Source organism: Nesoenas mayeri, assembly GCF_963082525.1.
Source record: "Nesoenas mayeri genome assembly, chromosome: 5".
In the NCBI taxonomy this organism is placed as follows: domain Eukaryota; kingdom Metazoa; phylum Chordata; class Aves; order Columbiformes; family Columbidae; genus Nesoenas; species Nesoenas mayeri.
In genome coordinates, this window is record NC_137548.1 from 54812439 (window position 1) to 54829435 (window position 16997).

The 16997-nt window shown below is 37.0% G+C and overlaps 1 protein-coding gene across 1 annotated transcript in view; it reads right to left on the reverse strand.

The window, feature by feature from the left end:
• Positions 1 to 16997, reverse strand: part of OTOG (otogelin) — a gene marked incomplete at both ends in the record, with an annotated part of 105645 nt that overhangs the window by 69136 nt on the left and 19512 nt on the right. The window contains 9 exons of the mRNA XM_080345280.1: positions 385 to 459; positions 962 to 1127; positions 2703 to 2915; positions 4356 to 4480; positions 6288 to 6465; positions 7462 to 7594; positions 14946 to 15091; positions 15917 to 15963; positions 16827 to 16935. Coding sequence (XP_080201406.1) covers positions 385 to 459; positions 962 to 1127; positions 2703 to 2915; positions 4356 to 4480; positions 6288 to 6465; positions 7462 to 7594; positions 14946 to 15091; positions 15917 to 15963; positions 16827 to 16935 — 1192 coding nt within the window. The remainder of the gene's footprint in view (positions 1 to 384; positions 460 to 961; positions 1128 to 2702; positions 2916 to 4355; positions 4481 to 6287; positions 6466 to 7461; positions 7595 to 14945; positions 15092 to 15916; positions 15964 to 16826; positions 16936 to 16997) is intronic.

Here is a 16997-nt window from a genome sequence, read left to right on the forward strand (position 1 = left end):
TACAATCTGCTATAGGGGAGGAGAATAGCAACGAAGGCTTGGCTGAACAGACTTGAATGGACAATCAGGAAATGTCTGGGGTTTTCTAGAGCTTTCCACATTAGTATGGGTCTACAAAATCATAGCGACTTTTCTCTCTACTTTGCACTTCAGCATACTGGATTATAAGCACAGCAGCCTGAAAACCGAACTTCTAAAGAAGATCTGTCTAAACATGCATAGAAAACTGATGTAGGTTTGTTCTGTATGTTTCATTAAAACAAACAAACAAAACCCACACAAAACCAACACCACCACCACAACAGGGTAGGCAAAATTATTTGACAGAGCTCTTAAAAAAAGCAAACACCATTTAGCCAGGAAAAAACATGTTTTGTACCTTACCATTTACCCAAAGATGTCATGACATTTTCTCCAGGGGGATAGTCAATTCCTTGAAAATAACAAGGGCATTCATTTCTGGAGTAGAGAAAACAAAACAAAACATGCAACTGTGATTTATTCAAATTGAAGGAAGAAACAAACTCCCATTGACGTAATTGCTGTGCAAAGTTCAATTGGTTGCTTTGTTGGTTTTGGTGAGGTTTGTTGTTGTTGTTTTATTTAATACAAGAAATTGACCTCAGTAACTACTGATGCATACTGCCATATAATTCGAGCACATTCCAAACCCAATCGGTAACAAAGTAGAACCTTTACACAACAGTGAACACCTTTTGTATCTCTTGTAAGCCAAAAACCAGACAATATGCAACAACTAGCTTTGGTGATGCTTGATGAGTGGCAGTACTATAAAAGCTTTTTGTGATCAACACACAGGTTCTGCATAATTCTAAGATCCCACCAACTTTACAGATTAATAGTATCTACAAGGTTACGTGTTTATAGTTTTTCACTCTGACTTGCAAATGCAGTGATTTAAAACAGTGAGTGTGACTATTAGAACTGCAACTTTACCTACCTCTGTACACATCGATCAGTCTTGGAATTCAAATACATTCCAGAGGGACAAGCACAGCCTTCAACACAATCACTGCTGCATGTCTCTGGCACAGACAGCGCTTGGCAGGTTCTGCCACACATAGATACACAAGTACTGTACTCCTTTGTATCTTCACATGAAAGAGCTGTCCAAATGAAAAAAACCTCTCAAATTACAGTGCAAGAAACTCAAGTGTCTCCCAACAGTTTTCTGATAAACATCTCCATTCTTTCATTCCCCATCACATTAAATTCCACTAAAATTGCTCTCTTGGCACTATGCTGTGTAAACTACACAGATGTAAATCTGCAGTAATAACAAGTACAATAAAGTCTGCATAGTTAATCTAGATTTACACTAGGGAAATCAAACAGTTGAAGCTTTTTTCCCACCCTCTAACAACACTTGGCTCTTGTGCGTGGACTTTAGGAAATTGACAGCATCTTAAAGAAAACACTAAAAGCAATAAATAAAATGTGTGTACTTTGCAGATGTTGCACAATAGCATCTGACATTTTCTTGTACATATATCCTATAAAGTTATACTTAAATAATCCATCTGAAGTTCTTGAAATACTAAAAAGATTCACATTTTAAATCCCACAAGCATGACTTTAAAAATATATTCTATTAAACCTTTGCTTCTAAAAAAAGATAAAATTAAATGGTTTGAACAATTAATCAAGTCACAGTCTATGCAGCCATCCATGCCATAATGACTACAAGTAAGCCAGTCTTTTCAGATATACATACAGATACTCTAACTTGAGACACCTAAGCTGGACCAGCTTTCCAAAATCCTCTTTATCATGCATTACAACATGGATAATTACATTATATGATCAAAACTACCAGATGTTAAATTCTTGAGTGTTCCTTAGAAAATATTTTCAGCTTTGTTTGTAGAGCCCAATCTACTGAAACATCAAGTGTGTCAGTTTAGGGCTGTTTTATAGGGTTTCCAATTCTACAATTTAGAAAGAAAAAATGTACATGAGGGCACTATGTATCCTATCACCATCTTCGCATCACTAAAAATTCATATAAACTAAAGAATTTAATAGTATTATCCCACTCCTTTACTTGTGAGGCTTTACAGGGCAGATAACAGAGACGTCACTCTTGGCTGTCTCTACACTCTCTCTATTCTTCTATTCATTTGAAATTAAATATCAACAACACCAATTCTCTACACTTACATCAGCACTCCGTGTATGTCAGTATCACTAACAGTAAGAAAATAAACTACAAGAGATTGTGAGATAGCAAAAGTTGACAATAAACCAGCTAAAACTGCTTAATACATCATCATTTTTCATTTCAGTCATTTAAAGAATTAGATAAACCTAGCATCTATGAGGAAAAGAACGAATCTATTTACCTAGCTCATGAATAATATCAACATGAGATATTCAAAGCCACGTAAGAGACATACACATATTTTTAATGCTGTATACATTTGAAGACTTTCGACTACTGCAGAAAAAAACCTTCGCATTGTTTCTTAAGCCAACTATAAGGAACAATCCTCTAAAAACACCGGTACTAATTCTGTCTCGACCGAAAAAAAAACCAGAACCTTGCCCTGTACACAACAGATCATGCTAGAATTAAACCTCTTCTCATTTAAAAGATTATACTGACTTGGTTTTATTTTCTGATTCTCATTCTAAAGTCCTCAAACAGTAATTATTTAAACTTGGAGTTAAAGGCAACTCACCACAGTCTGGGACACCTCCTCTGAAATCTATTACAACTCCAAATCTTCGGCAATGGTGAGCGTAATGGGCCAGAGCAGAGCAAAAACAAACCTGTCCACATTTGCACGTGTCTCTTCTGCACTGCTCAAAATAGGGAACAGGACTCAAATAGGGGTAGCATGGAGCAAAAAGTTCTTTCGTAAGGATGCTACAAGCTTCCGCTGCATAAGAGGCTACACAAACAACAGATTAAACACTGTTTCAGTGAGGGAGTTTTAAAGACTTGGAATAAGAAGTGTTTCTATACAATGGAACTGATCACGATTATATACGATTGCCATATATATCTTTCTGTCTTTGGTGTCTATACAACTGTATGGAAGGACAGAAAAGAACTTAGCTGCTCATGGTTTTGAACTTGTTCTGGCAATTATTTATGGTATGTGGAATACTTTACAATACACAGACAGTGCCTACATATGGTCTATGTTTAAAGTGGTTCATGGATGTGGGTGAGGCAACACATGCTACCCAGTGCCTTTCATAAACACACAGGATCACATCTCCCTTCAGTTTAAGTCATTCCCAGAATTTCAAAGCATAATCTGCTGTTACGCATTGTTTCAGTTGCATAAGGCTGCAACTCCACCCAGAGCTGCTAGCTTGGAGTAGCATTATCACACAGGAAAACAAGAGCGGTATCAAATTGTACATAGGAAGCTCCAAACACAGCACTGACCTGAACATCTTAATTCTGAATATATTAAATAATTGTGCAATAGTGCTCAAAAGAAATAATATGTTATATTAGCATACTCAGAAAGATAAATTTGTATTTCCCACAAAAAACAAGAGAGATGCATAAACTAGGACTTCAAATTTCCTTTTCCACAATTTCTGACTTCCTGTGCAGGTCTCTTTTTTCTACATTCATGCCCAAACCCATTGCCAAAAATGCAGCTTCTTAGTGCTGCATATTGCATAAGTACTCAGAAAACAGGATGATGATGTAGCAGGAGATGTGATGATTTCCTAGCACTGCTGAAATTACAGGCAAAACCTTAGTATTTTACTTCTGTATCTTGCCTAAGAGTGTAGAATCCATGACGAGAAGTGGCAGGAACTGTGAAATGGATATAACTGATGATCTACAAAGTTCATCGTGATTAAAGGTTTCAGTGACCATCTGCCATCCTCATGGCATCAACCACTAGCATCATTCCCCAGCTGTACCCTTCCAGCTGAATCTAAAGGCTGGGAGTGCTATTTATGTTTCTCCTACTCATTCTCCTTATCAGACAACTAAAATAAAATGTTTCATTGTTTCAGTATTTTCAAAAGTGAATACTACAATACTTTTGAGTCTCCATCTTAACTAGCAGCATCACCAATGCGAGACATAACACCAACCTTTAATGCACGTCTAGCTTTACACATTGTAATTGCATACCAGAAATGAAAAGGAGGCATTCCAAGTGCCTCTGCAAGTATCAGAAAATACTTAAATAATACACTACATGATTTGTTAGGATTCTGAACTCAACAAATGCTGCCTATAAGTATTAATTTTTAAAATGGGTAGGACTGGTTATTACTGATCCAGCTAGGAAAATTAGCACAGATGTAACAAGTCAAAATGCATTTGTCAATAATAATTGACCTTCACTGCCCACCTGCCTGCAGATGAATATCACATGGATCCATTTGCGAACTATCATGCACAAGAACACATGCCGATGAAGTTCTCCATGAGTTTCCAAACAGCTCTGGAGTGCTTTCAGTTACTCCAACTGGAGATCTTTTACAAAACAGAAGTCAGCCACAAAAGATACAGTTAATTTACAGAATGGTCTCAGTTCTACCACTGCCTTTTTGAGCTCCCCTTCCACTGCTCCATATTCTCAGGCATTCTCCCATAAAGCACTGTCACCTTAAGTTTCAAGCCTCTTCCCTTTCTTTCCAGGCAAAGGCCCAGAAAAGAAAGAGAAGATTGGCTCTAGAGCCATTAGATATTCTGTAAGGAAAGACAGATCAAAACAGACCACGTTTCATTTTCACAACAGACAAGGAGGGAGCACCACTATCCTGAAAGTCTGTGCTCTTATTCATACTTCTGTCTCCTCAGTGATATCTGATCCATCTTTATCTCTCCTCTACCTATAATTTTCTGTCTCTTCCTGGGTAGCTGGCTGCCGAGGCTCTCTAGTCCCCGCAAAAAAAGAGGAAGGAACCGAAATCCAAGGGGCCAGAGATGTAACTGCAAAAGCAATTGGATAGATACCCAGGTTAAGCAGACGGACAGCAGAAGCTGAAAGATAAGACTGCTGAAAATAACCAAGGCACATTAATACTGTACAGGGAGAGTGACTTAAACCATGCATTTAAATATGGGATGTTACAGCCTATGGAAAAGATTGCATTAGGCATACAACCAGTAGTATTAATTCTGGGACAGCAGATTGAGGGTGGAAGCATTGCAAAAGACACCACAGTCCATGGCAAGTCTCCCAAACCTCATGCAGATCAGGCGTTTTGTGTATATATCAAGATGCTTGTACATTATGGTTCGTGTCACATCTCAGCACAATGTGTAAGTTCCTGTAGTTAAGGGACTTTTTCGCAAATATCAACTATTGAACAATTTTTCACTTATTTGAGGACAAGTCCAAAGACTGTCATAAAAAAAACACAGTACAAAACTTACTTGCTTCAAGCAGAGAAATGTTTTAAGAAGTTTTATATAAGTAATATATAGACAGGATCTCAATGGAGATGTATTTCCTAGTCTCATTATAAACAATATTCTGATAATACTTTTTAATCTTTAAGATAAAAATTCTTTAAAAATCCACTAGAATATTTATGCGTGTATGTGCTCTAAATGGGATCCATATGGAAAGTTTTCCCATTTCTCTATTAGTTTTGATTTCAAAAATTCAACTGTTTTGAGAGCAAGATGTTCTCCTACTCTTTCTTTTCATCAAAGAACTATTCTGTCATGCTCTAAATTCATGTTCTCCTTCTCCCACTTCTATTAGGCTCCTTGATCCTCAGGAAGTCAAATTTCTTTAGTATCTGTAGGAAATATGCTGCAAGGAAGGTGAACAAACAGCTGTCTTGCCAGGGGTGCTCAGGCAGCTCTGACCAACTTTCACTGCACCACAACAAAGCAAAGCTCAAGTAACACCCAATGCCTGTTGCTGGTGTGCAGATGCTGAATAACAGAGGCTGTGTAGGAAAGCAGATCCAAACTTCCAGAAAAAAAATGAAGCTGAAAAGACAGAAGGCAGCTTGCAAGGAGGTAGAAAGTTCCTTAAATAGGCCATTTCATCTTTTGACAAAACTTTTTGGATAAACTAGCACTTATGAGCCACGTACATTTAATTGTATCGTTACATTAAAATATTTTAAGCAGAACCTGGATTGATATACTGGAGTTGAACTTACAGATTTTCTGTTAGCAAACCAAGACCTTTTATCTATCTCACTAATACAAAACTTCAAATTAAATTTTTCTTGGTATCTATCCATTCAGTACATGCTTAATTCATTCTAATTGTAGATACTTATATACTGGCAAATAGAAATTTTGTAGCTTTTCGTACAAAAAATCATCCTCTGTATTTCCATTGAAGGTTCCACAAAGGCCCACAGTGTCATCTTTCCACCGTCCATCAGCTTGAAGATAAAGCCTCAATCCTTCTCTGTCATACAGTATCTGTAATCCAATGTGTGTCTTTACTTGAAGAAATACAGAGGAGAGTTTCCGTATTTCAAATAACTCTGGGGAGTAAAAACAGAGATTGTTGAAATGCAAAGGAAACCTGCTTGTAATTTGCATTTTGTCTCTTATAATTTCACTGTTTTAGTTTTATGTGATTTAAATGTAAATTACATTTTCTTTCTACTAATGTCCTATCTTCACCTGATTGTTGATTTCTCACTAAATGTTACACCGATTCAGACTTTAAAGAAGAAAACAAGAAACTTATACAGTCACCACACTTTTTAAAAATGCATCTGAAGTTCACTGGAATATTCATAAAGGTTAACTAAAAGTGAATCACTTGAAAGATACGAACATTGCAGACCATTTATTTTAGACAACCTAAGCCTAACACCAGTATTGTGTTGCCTGCATTAAAGCCTTTTCCTGGGAAACTCCCAGAGCCAAAGCCACGCAGACATCAAATGTGCTAATGATTCACACATAAAGCTCTCACTGAAGTCAACATTGAATCTCTCAGAACAGTCACATATGTATATGTAGAATACTTGACAATATCTTCCAGAGGTAGAGATTTAAAAACTCAAAGTAAAAAAAAAAAAAAAAAAATTTTGTCTGAAAATCTGTAACTTATCTGTAAGGGGTAGGAGTGCTCCTTCCACTTATATTTACTCGAGTTGCTTACAAAAAAGGGAAAAAATAAATTATTCAGTCAAGAATCGGAGAAAATAATTTCCCTTCAGAAAAGAACTAACTAACCTTGAATATGTGAAGGATGGCATTTGAACTTTAGTTAGAGACAGAACATAATCTTAACATAAGAGACACTAGCCTAATACAGCTACTATATAACTCCTACCATCAGTGTAGAAATTACATCAGCAGTTAATCTGTGAAACATTTCAATAAGAAATTAACAGTGTTGGTATTAACAATATAGCACTTAACTTCAGTATATTAGCAATACTGACAGTATCATAACAAACATACATGCCATTAAAAAACTGCTTTAGTGTTTGATAGGAGTTACATGATGTTATATTATTCCTTACCATCTGCGTAAGGCAGGTTAATTTTGTACTGGTCATATACCAAAACATCTCCTGAATGAGTCAGAGTCACTTGCCTCTTGGGGTCCTGCTTAAGAATAAGGCTGACTGATTGGATACATGATCCATCCTGGTTCTACAAGTAAGAGCAAAACAAATTTTTAAAAAGACATTTAAGTAGGATGAATGTTAGGAGTCTAAGTAAAGCTAAAATTAGTGGGGAATTACAAATTTTCAGTTGTATCTTGCTTCTTCATGGAGTGCATTTGTAAAACATACCACTTTACAGCTAAGTAAGAGCACTTAGTATTTTGGATGATTTCGCATGTATGTTTAAATATAACTCTAACCTGTAATGCAAATACAACTCAGAGCGGAATTTGGAAAAATAAATGTAAACAATTCTTACATAGCTCAGTACAAAGACACCTGCAATTCATGACATCCTTGGATTAAAGGCCCACTGAGGCACTGCAGTGCACAGAAATACAAGTTTGTACATTGAAGTGTTCTGATACACCCAGGTTCTTTTAAAGCATATTTAAGATCAAAATTATTTTAACAGTAAACACCAGCAAAAGGCAGAATCATCTTGTGAATCATAATTTGAAACATCATTTAAGTCCATTACTTCTGAAAGGAGTTGTGGAGTATGTTCATAAGCTTCCTGGATGAACATCGATAAAAGAAAGGCAGCATCATGTCAGCATACAACATTATAACATCCAACCAGCCCAACTTGTTACCACCATGGCTTATTCCTATTTCCATTTCAGTTCTTTAGTTAAGTCAAAACATCATATAGAAAAAACATGAAATGAAATATTGTGTTTCAGTCTTGATGAAACATACTCCAAAAAAATTCTAGATCAACCTCATCTACCTTGCCTACACCCGGTCTGTTCAGTGGCACTTGTCAACATTACCAAAAATAATCCTTAGAAACAAAGTATTGAGGCTCATGTCCTAAAGTTTCACAACATAAACAAGCTACATTGCCTGAACAAGAAAATGTCACAACAGATTAACTATCAAGCATTGAATTCAAGTTAACTGCTTTCATCAAAACAAAGTCAATTACAGTACAGTTGTTCTATGTTAGGTAGGTTGGATTTTTTTCCATTCCTGATTCTGGTACATTATTTTCAATTTTCTAAGGAACTCATTATGGCCTATGCTAACATAAACAATTGTTTTTAAACCTTCAGCCATTCCTTTTAATGATTTTTAGAGGTGGACAATTCCCACACAAGACAGGAAAGCCCACAAAGCCCACATGGTCCACATTTTAAAAACTTCAGCATGAAGAAACACCCAGACAGAAAAGCCTTCAAGACAGCCTAAAAAAAGGCTTAAAGCAAGTAATGAAACTGGCTGGTACCTCAGTGAAGTTCCAAACTACTTAATATTCCTGCATGTTTTATGCTACTGTAGTGATCTTCAAGTAGACACCACACAGGTGGAATGCAGCACAAGTCTGAGGTCTACTGAATATTGAATGTTTTCAACATATTACAGTAACAAATACACCTGTACTAAATAACATGGCAACTAGCCAGATAGATGACTAACACTTTCAGAATAACTACAAGTACTTTGGCTTTTGATGCCAATGATCACTAACTACAGAAGATTACCAGATTTTTCTTAACAGAACCAATTTGATCACTGGGATTTTTTTAAAAGAAAAATGGTGTATCCCAGAGAATCAGGCACAGAGGTGAATAGAGAGTTGACTTGAAATCTACCATGGCAGCATCCTGTAATTCACTTTGGTACATGCTGAAAGACATTCTGTGTCTTTACTCTAGGAAGGAATTAAGTTTCTGCCACTCCTGCTATTCTCAAACATCTTTACTACAGCTTCTGAAGCATCAGCTTATTTACATTGGCTTAGTGTGGCTAAATAAAGTTAAGAGACTATCTATTGCCTTCCATCTACAGAGCAAAGAGGGAGCACTCAACTTGCTGTTTCTTTTGCTCAGCCTCCATCACTGCAAGACTTTGCAATTATTTGAAAGGTATTCAAGAAAAATAACAAAAAATTGGGTCCAGTCACTTTCGGCACATTATTTGTCCATTTTACTCTCACCTTGATTATGCATCTTCAATGTCTTACAGACCAAAACATACACAGAGGTGTCTGAAATCACTTGCTCAAGGAGCAGCCTAAGTCTCACTGCTGGTAATTTCTCATTGAGTGGATCTGGCCCTAAGCTGCAGTGTAGAAGCATCCAGCAGAAGTGCAAGGGTGCACTGTCCAGTCCCACTGCCTGTTGGACTCTGCGCTCCAATTCAATGTGAATCACGCTAGAGCCATTTATTATAAAAACAAGCCTCCTTATATATGCAACTATTCTCTGATCATACGACCACGCTCCAAGCATGCATTCGCTAATTGGATATCATCTATGTTCACGAGCTGTCCACACGCTGAAGTCTCACTGCTGATAGGTCCATTGATTTACAACACGTTGGGGCCTTGTTATTGCGGAGTTGCTTCTCTCTCACAGCAGGTCCTGTTTACATCCTTTGAGTTGGCCTTGAAATTCCTGGCTGGTTCAGTAACAAATCTCCATCTAACAGCAACCCCTCCACAACTGCCTACAGTGAACGCATAACTGATGATGAAATGGTAAAATGTTAAGCATCTTCAGTGCTGAAAGAGACACTGAGCAAGATTTATTTAAAATATTCATACCTTGGGTAAGTTACACTACCAGCAAAATTATACTGCAAATAGCACCATTCACAATGCAAACAGATTAGGATGCCCAGTTCAAAAAATCTACACTTTCATCCAGCTCTCACCAGCTTTCATTGAGACTTGCTTAATATAAGGCAAATGTTGACCTACTCATTGAAACAATTACTTGAGTCACAAGGATCTCTGAATACTACCATGTGAATTTGACAGATACTGAACTGGCACAGAGCAGATCATCTAACAGTCCCTTACCATGGACACACAAGTAGACACAGCGGCGTGTCAAGATTAAAGACTACGTTCTGAATTTCCTCATCTCTAAATATAATAGTGCAGTAGCAATCTTTCACCAACAGTTGAAATGATAAAATGAAACTTAAAAGTCATAAAAACAACTGGAGATATTTCATGAGCTCAACCAGCTCTCCTGGCCTGACAGTGACGACAGACATCAGCATTGCAAAGTCATACTCACTAGCTTATCTTGTTGTCTTGCCTCTTTACTAAGAAATTAGGTTTATGTGCTTATCATTCAGGAACAGTAGCTATAAATTGACAATTTTTTCGACCTTTTAAGAAGCTGAAAAAATAAACAGAATACCAGCTGGTATGTATAACAGACCATAGCCAAGAGAATAAACCCTCATAGTATATACTTTACTACACAATACTGACAAAAGCTTTATTATTCTTTCATGCTGAAACTAAAGGAGAAATCCTGCCTGACAATTATTCTCTGTTCCAATGAACTGTTTCTTTCACAGCAATGCCCCTGCCAACTTTCAGCAGGTGTTTTCCCAGGAATGGCCATTTCTCTCACTAGACACTTTAAAAAAATTTCTATATTCAGAAGACCTTCTCATCATACAAACTACAAAGCTGATGAGGTTGTCACCTCAAACTCAGATAAGGTTAAGCTGTGCTGATCACTTGACTGATTCTCCTTCCAAAAAAGTGCTTAAACAAAATTTCACATCATTTTGAAATAACTTGTTGCCTGACGACTGTTTATGTCACCAGCTCTAAGGCTCTACATGACTGGGTTCTTTGTGATTCTGAGAGCTAAAATCTCCCCAGGTATTTTCTTTCTACATTTATTAATCTGCTTGAATGAGATGGGAATGATAACTTGTGGTGTGGGTTGGTTTTTGTTTTGTTGGGTTTTTTTTTTTTTTAAATATTAAAAAAAAAAAAACAACCTCAAACCATCAAGAAATATGAGATTCTGCTCTACAAATCTTTCAGCTTCCCATTTCAATTCAGTATTTTTTATAAATGGGAAAAAAAAATAATGGATGGTGTCTAGGGAACTGTAAAGCAGCTCTTCTGCCAAGTGGTACCAACTAGTTGATAGACTCTTGAATAGCTGCACAGAAGCCCCACATTCTTGCATTACACTGTACAAACTGTTCTCACTACCCTCCCACCACTTGTACATTGATAATTAAATTAGCAGCACATAGCCCCAGAATATACCACATAAGCCTCTGGTCACCCACCTGCCTGTTAATGTCCAGAATGTTTCACTCAAACATCTGTAAAAGTCTATATACCTATTAGGGACTGATCAGGCTAGCTTTGTCCGAAGTTAAGTGAAATATGAAGCCCAACATGTAGTAAAAGCCAAGAGAATCTGGGGTTTTTTTGGACACAAAGACACATAAAGCAAAGTCCCTAAGTCAAGGTGAAGATGATGCAAGAATTATCACAGGCTCTTCACAGTCCCACGAGTGCTGCAGGAAGCCAACTGATGATCACTTTCCCCAGCAAAAGTATCACCAGAACAACTAAACCAAAAGGCACATTTCTGTCTGTTTTGCACAGAGGTAAGTGTTCTGTAATGCAAAAAGGAGTGAGATCCACAACACATACCCTGCACATTTGCTCCAGACCTCTGCTGGCCGTTGATGGGCTTTTCAACAGGTCAGGCTGAAAGGTAACTCACTGTGGGCTTCTGCAAGGAATCAATCATGCCTCAACTTTCATTTGATAAAAATGGTGCCTGGAGTGTTTTTTTGGGGATCCCTTTTGCTTATCTTCAACCATATACTACAAGATACAGCTTCAATATACAAAGACTTTTCTCAAACTTCTTGGACCCAGCAAAGTTCTGAGAAAATTATTCTGACTTACCAGATTTATGCCTATGTTGAATGCCTATGTGTATGTTTTGTTTCACATCTATTATTTTTTTTTTCTTCTAGATGGTGATACTGATAATTGGCTCCTTGGGATCCCGAGGTTAGCACAGAATGGAGCCAGCTAAACTCATTAAATCAGAATAAGCTAAGTCAAACATGCACTTGACATGGGGAATTGTAGCAACGATCAGATATATTGCATCTTGAAACAGTCTCAATCTTCCTATCAACACAAAATATCAGCAGGATGACCAAATTCCTCCAAACATGTAGGAAAATGCACACAGGTTAAAGCCCAGAAGTTTTTTTTTAATCTTCATGTCTTCACTGAGTTACCATTTCACAGCCCCCACTGTAACACTTTTACCTCAAGGAGCTAGAGGCTATTAGAGTGTAATAAAGCAGACATATTCACAACACAGGAATTCACTTTTTCAACACTAGTAACTTCTACACTCTTTTACATATCTCACCTGATGTCCCAACATACTTCTCCTAGGAACCACAGAAGAAAAAATGGGACATTTTAATGCGGACCATCTATTTGGAAAATATATTTGGTCTCTATTCAGTTAAGCTATTTTTCTCACCTCTCAACTTTTATCACTGACATGAGAGGGGGACTCCATGCTCTCAGTCTCCCATCTCTTACCTGGATTGCAAATAAATAATTTCTATCATACTAAACTTGTCAATGCCACTTTAATATTACTTCCTTCTGCTAGTTAGCACAGTCTTTCGTTTTGGATTTAGTTTGATAATAAAGAGCTAATGCTCTGGAGAGAGTTAATGTTTTCTTCCAGTAGCTATCCAGTGTTTGGGATTTGGTATGAAGAGAATTCACAAACTCATTAATATCTTGACTGTTGTCATGGACACCACAGAGTTCTTCAGCCATCCAGCTGTGGGTGCAAATTTGTAGGAGGTGGGCACAGATGGGACAGCACCTACATTACATCCAGGTTGAATGAAGCATTCCATAACATGGATGTCATGCTCCATACATAAGCAGGAAGTTGCTGGGGACAGCCCTTCTTTGATGGCTGCCATCCATGAGGGGTTCTGCTCCCCTGGTTTCCCTGCACCACTGTGATCCCCATGTTTTGCGGGACTCACTGTCCTCGCACTGTCCGCCCTCTAGCATTCATTGCTGGCAGCATGCATTTCAGTAGCTAAGGATTGCTCTGTATCACTCTTATTATTGTTCTATTAAAGCTGTTTCCATTTCAACCCACAAGTCTTTCTTCCTTCCTTTTCCTTTCCTTCCCATTGAAGGAAGGAAAGGTGAGAGAGCAGCTGTCTACTGTTCAGCCATCGGACCACGGCTAAACAGTAATGCTACTATAATGGAGTGTAAGTAGTTACCTCCACAGAAGTCAAAAGTAATGCTGCTAAATGTGATTTTATGTGAGGCACATAACTGCAACTATATGGAAGCTCAATGTGCTACGAGCTGAAGTTTGGGCCTAACATACAGTAGACAGTCTAGAAATACAATAAAAAGAGTCATATTTAAGTTTATATATACTTCAAATACCCATACAATTGCTTTTAGGTAAAAAACATTGAACAAGACCATGGGAGGCTGAACATAAATCTGGCCAGGATACCAACTGCAACATCTTGCTCCTACACCAAGTCCAGAAGCTTAGTAAGTAGCCATCCACAGTACCATTATGGTCTTAATACAAACAGGCCAAATTCTGCCCTTACATGCATATGTAGAACTCAAAGTCAGAGACAAAAGTCTGAATCCAGACAGCAGCTCAACCCAGTCAACTACACTTCTCACACCTCTTATGTATGTTTAAGATCCATTCTAACTTGCTTTAACTTCCTCAAAATTACAAGAGCTATCAAGACAAATAAGAATGAAATGCTGCAGTGAAAATCTTACCAGCGGTCCATACCTCAGTGTTATAATACATGCTCAGAAATCCACATACACAAAGGAAAGAGAGCGGGTTTTGGACACAAAGCAGATTAAATATTTAGTGACTTTGGTGTACAGTATCAGAAATTTTCGAATATGAAGGAGGAGCACTGAGTGTATCAGGTATACATGCACATGCATGTTGGCTGAAATCAACTGTACAGGATATCAACTAAACAACAGTAACACAGATGCACACATATACCCAAGTCACAGAGAACTGTCCCAAAAGCTATACAAAGTTTTACATATTGATGTAAGTAAAACTGAATTTCAAGTTATAAAAACAAAGCTGAAAGAGGAATCTATATTCAAAGAACAAAAAAGTCATTTTTCAAGCAGTAATAAGCAGGAAACTTATTTTGTGCTGGCTGCAAATCCACTAATATGTACACAGAAGGCTCAAGAAATAGAGTCGTCATTCAGGGTTTGCTGCATGAATCACCATAAGCTACTGAATGACCTCAGTGAATGCTGAATCAGAACAACAGCATAATCTTTCCTATTTATCCCAAGTAAACATGAGAATTTTTGCACAGACTTCCTCTGGACTGTTGTTGTTCAACTATTTCATCAGTAAATAAAACTGTTGCTACTGATTAATTTTAATATATTCACTTGTAGGTAGCTTTCATTTTTAATGTTTTTCCCCTCAATTAATAAACCCTTCAGGATATAAACATTACATGAAGGTTCTAACCCTTACCTGTCCACAAGGAGCATTTTGCAAGGATATGGTAAATCCTCCAGATGTACGGCTTTTTGCTAGAATATATTGGCAGGTAGCTTGGAAAGTGTACTTGCGCCCATCAAAGGTCTTGAAGTGAATGTCTCCTGAAACTGAGCATTCAGCTGACAAACATAAAAATCATGTAATTTAATATGTAGAAAAGACAGTGTACTCTCACCAGTTATTACTGCTGTAGAGTTCATATGGTCTGATGCATGGTATAAGTTATAAAATTGTATTCCTATCATAGCCAACTACTATGAAAACTGTTATGAACTGAACCTTATCCTTGTTTTTGTTACAGAGTTCCTACTAGATGCCAGGCTGGGATAACTAAACAACTTTCCCCAAAAAAGAAGCAATAATATGTGCGATCCTTACATTCTGGGTGTTGCATTTGATTTGTGGATCTAAAAACCAAATTGCAGAAACATTAAACACTCCAACAGTTAACTGATAACTCTGAGATTAGTGCTTGAATCTATTGGCAGCTGTAAGAACCATGAGGCCATGGTACCTTTAACATGCAAAATCCTTTTGACCTTCATCTCTGTAGTTTAGCTGCCTATCTATGAAGTGAGAATAACATCTCTCATTCCACAGGCATGTTATGAAAAGGATTAACTGATATTTGTGCAATATCTAGGTACTATATCACTAGCCAGCAATACAAACTTTAGCTGAACTACAAGAATAACCATCTACTACCAGAGATGTTACGGTGATGTACAGGGAGACACATTACTGCAATAAGGTGAAACACAGATACCTGCTATTCAGACCATTTTAGTATTTTAACTACTGTGTGTGTAGATTTGTTTATATGCAGATAGAAATCAAATTACTAATTATATAGTGAAATATCATATTAAGATCGAATGGTATATTTTACCCCAAGTAAAAACTCGGTTGTTAAAAAAAGTTAGGCATTCAAGACTTCCACATACCTGGACATGTAAGATTTGTACAAATCCACTTTCCTCCTATGCAAGTGCTGAAATAAAAACAAAAAGGTTTCATACTTTTTGTGTATGTTTGTTTGTGAAGTATATGTGGTTGTCTCTCAGTTGTTCCTCCTGGATTTCTTATCTATGAAATGAGCACCAAGAGTCTTAAGTCTCACAGAGGGTGCAACAGAGCTATCAAAGTCACTAGAATGTCTGGAAACTGTGGCAAGAGCTTTTTGAGAGGATATGATCAGGTGAAATTTCATCCATGCATTCCATAACACTTCTTTTTTTTCTTTTTTTAGCTCCTTGATAACAATTATAAAAGTTAAGAATAATTAAAATTGAGAAGAATAAACACAAGCAATTTGAATTTTCTGACTTAAAAAAAAAATTGAACTGTTGTAAAAAAAGAAGTTGCACATCTGTGAGCTCATCTGTCTTCTTCAATTAAGTTGATCCAACAAAAGGCAGCATCTATAAACTTCTCTTCCCAATGTATAAAATTAACTCAGAAATTCCCCAAACAGCAGCTTAATGTCATAATGACATCAGACTCTTTGTGTCTAAGTGAAACAACACAAACAGGAGAAAAAGTAAAGTCAAAGTAATTCTCCTGTTAAGATTTCAAACTCTAGATTCCTTTTAGTTTGAGGCATAGTTCAATGTGAAAAGAGTACTAAACATTATTCTCTGCAATGTCTCTCATTTGCTCTTCTTCATTAATAGCTCTACAGTCTCTTTCATTTTTTCCTTCCTTGAAAAATACACATGGAAGAATAGTTTCTGTATGTAAAAACAGTGAGGACTTACCAACTTCATACAATTTTAAACTAAAATAGTCCTTAAAGATGTTATCTTATGACCATGAAGGGACTAAGTCCACAGCATAAAAAGAAAAATTACTAACCAGTTATTACATTCCTCATAAACCACTGAACCCATTTCAAGGAAACTTCCATGGTAGTCACAAGGACAGTCCATAGGCTTGACACACAACCCGTTTTCATAAATTAAGCCTAGAAGAAATAAAACAACACGAAAAAAGATAAATATCTCTACAAATGGTTGATGAAGCACT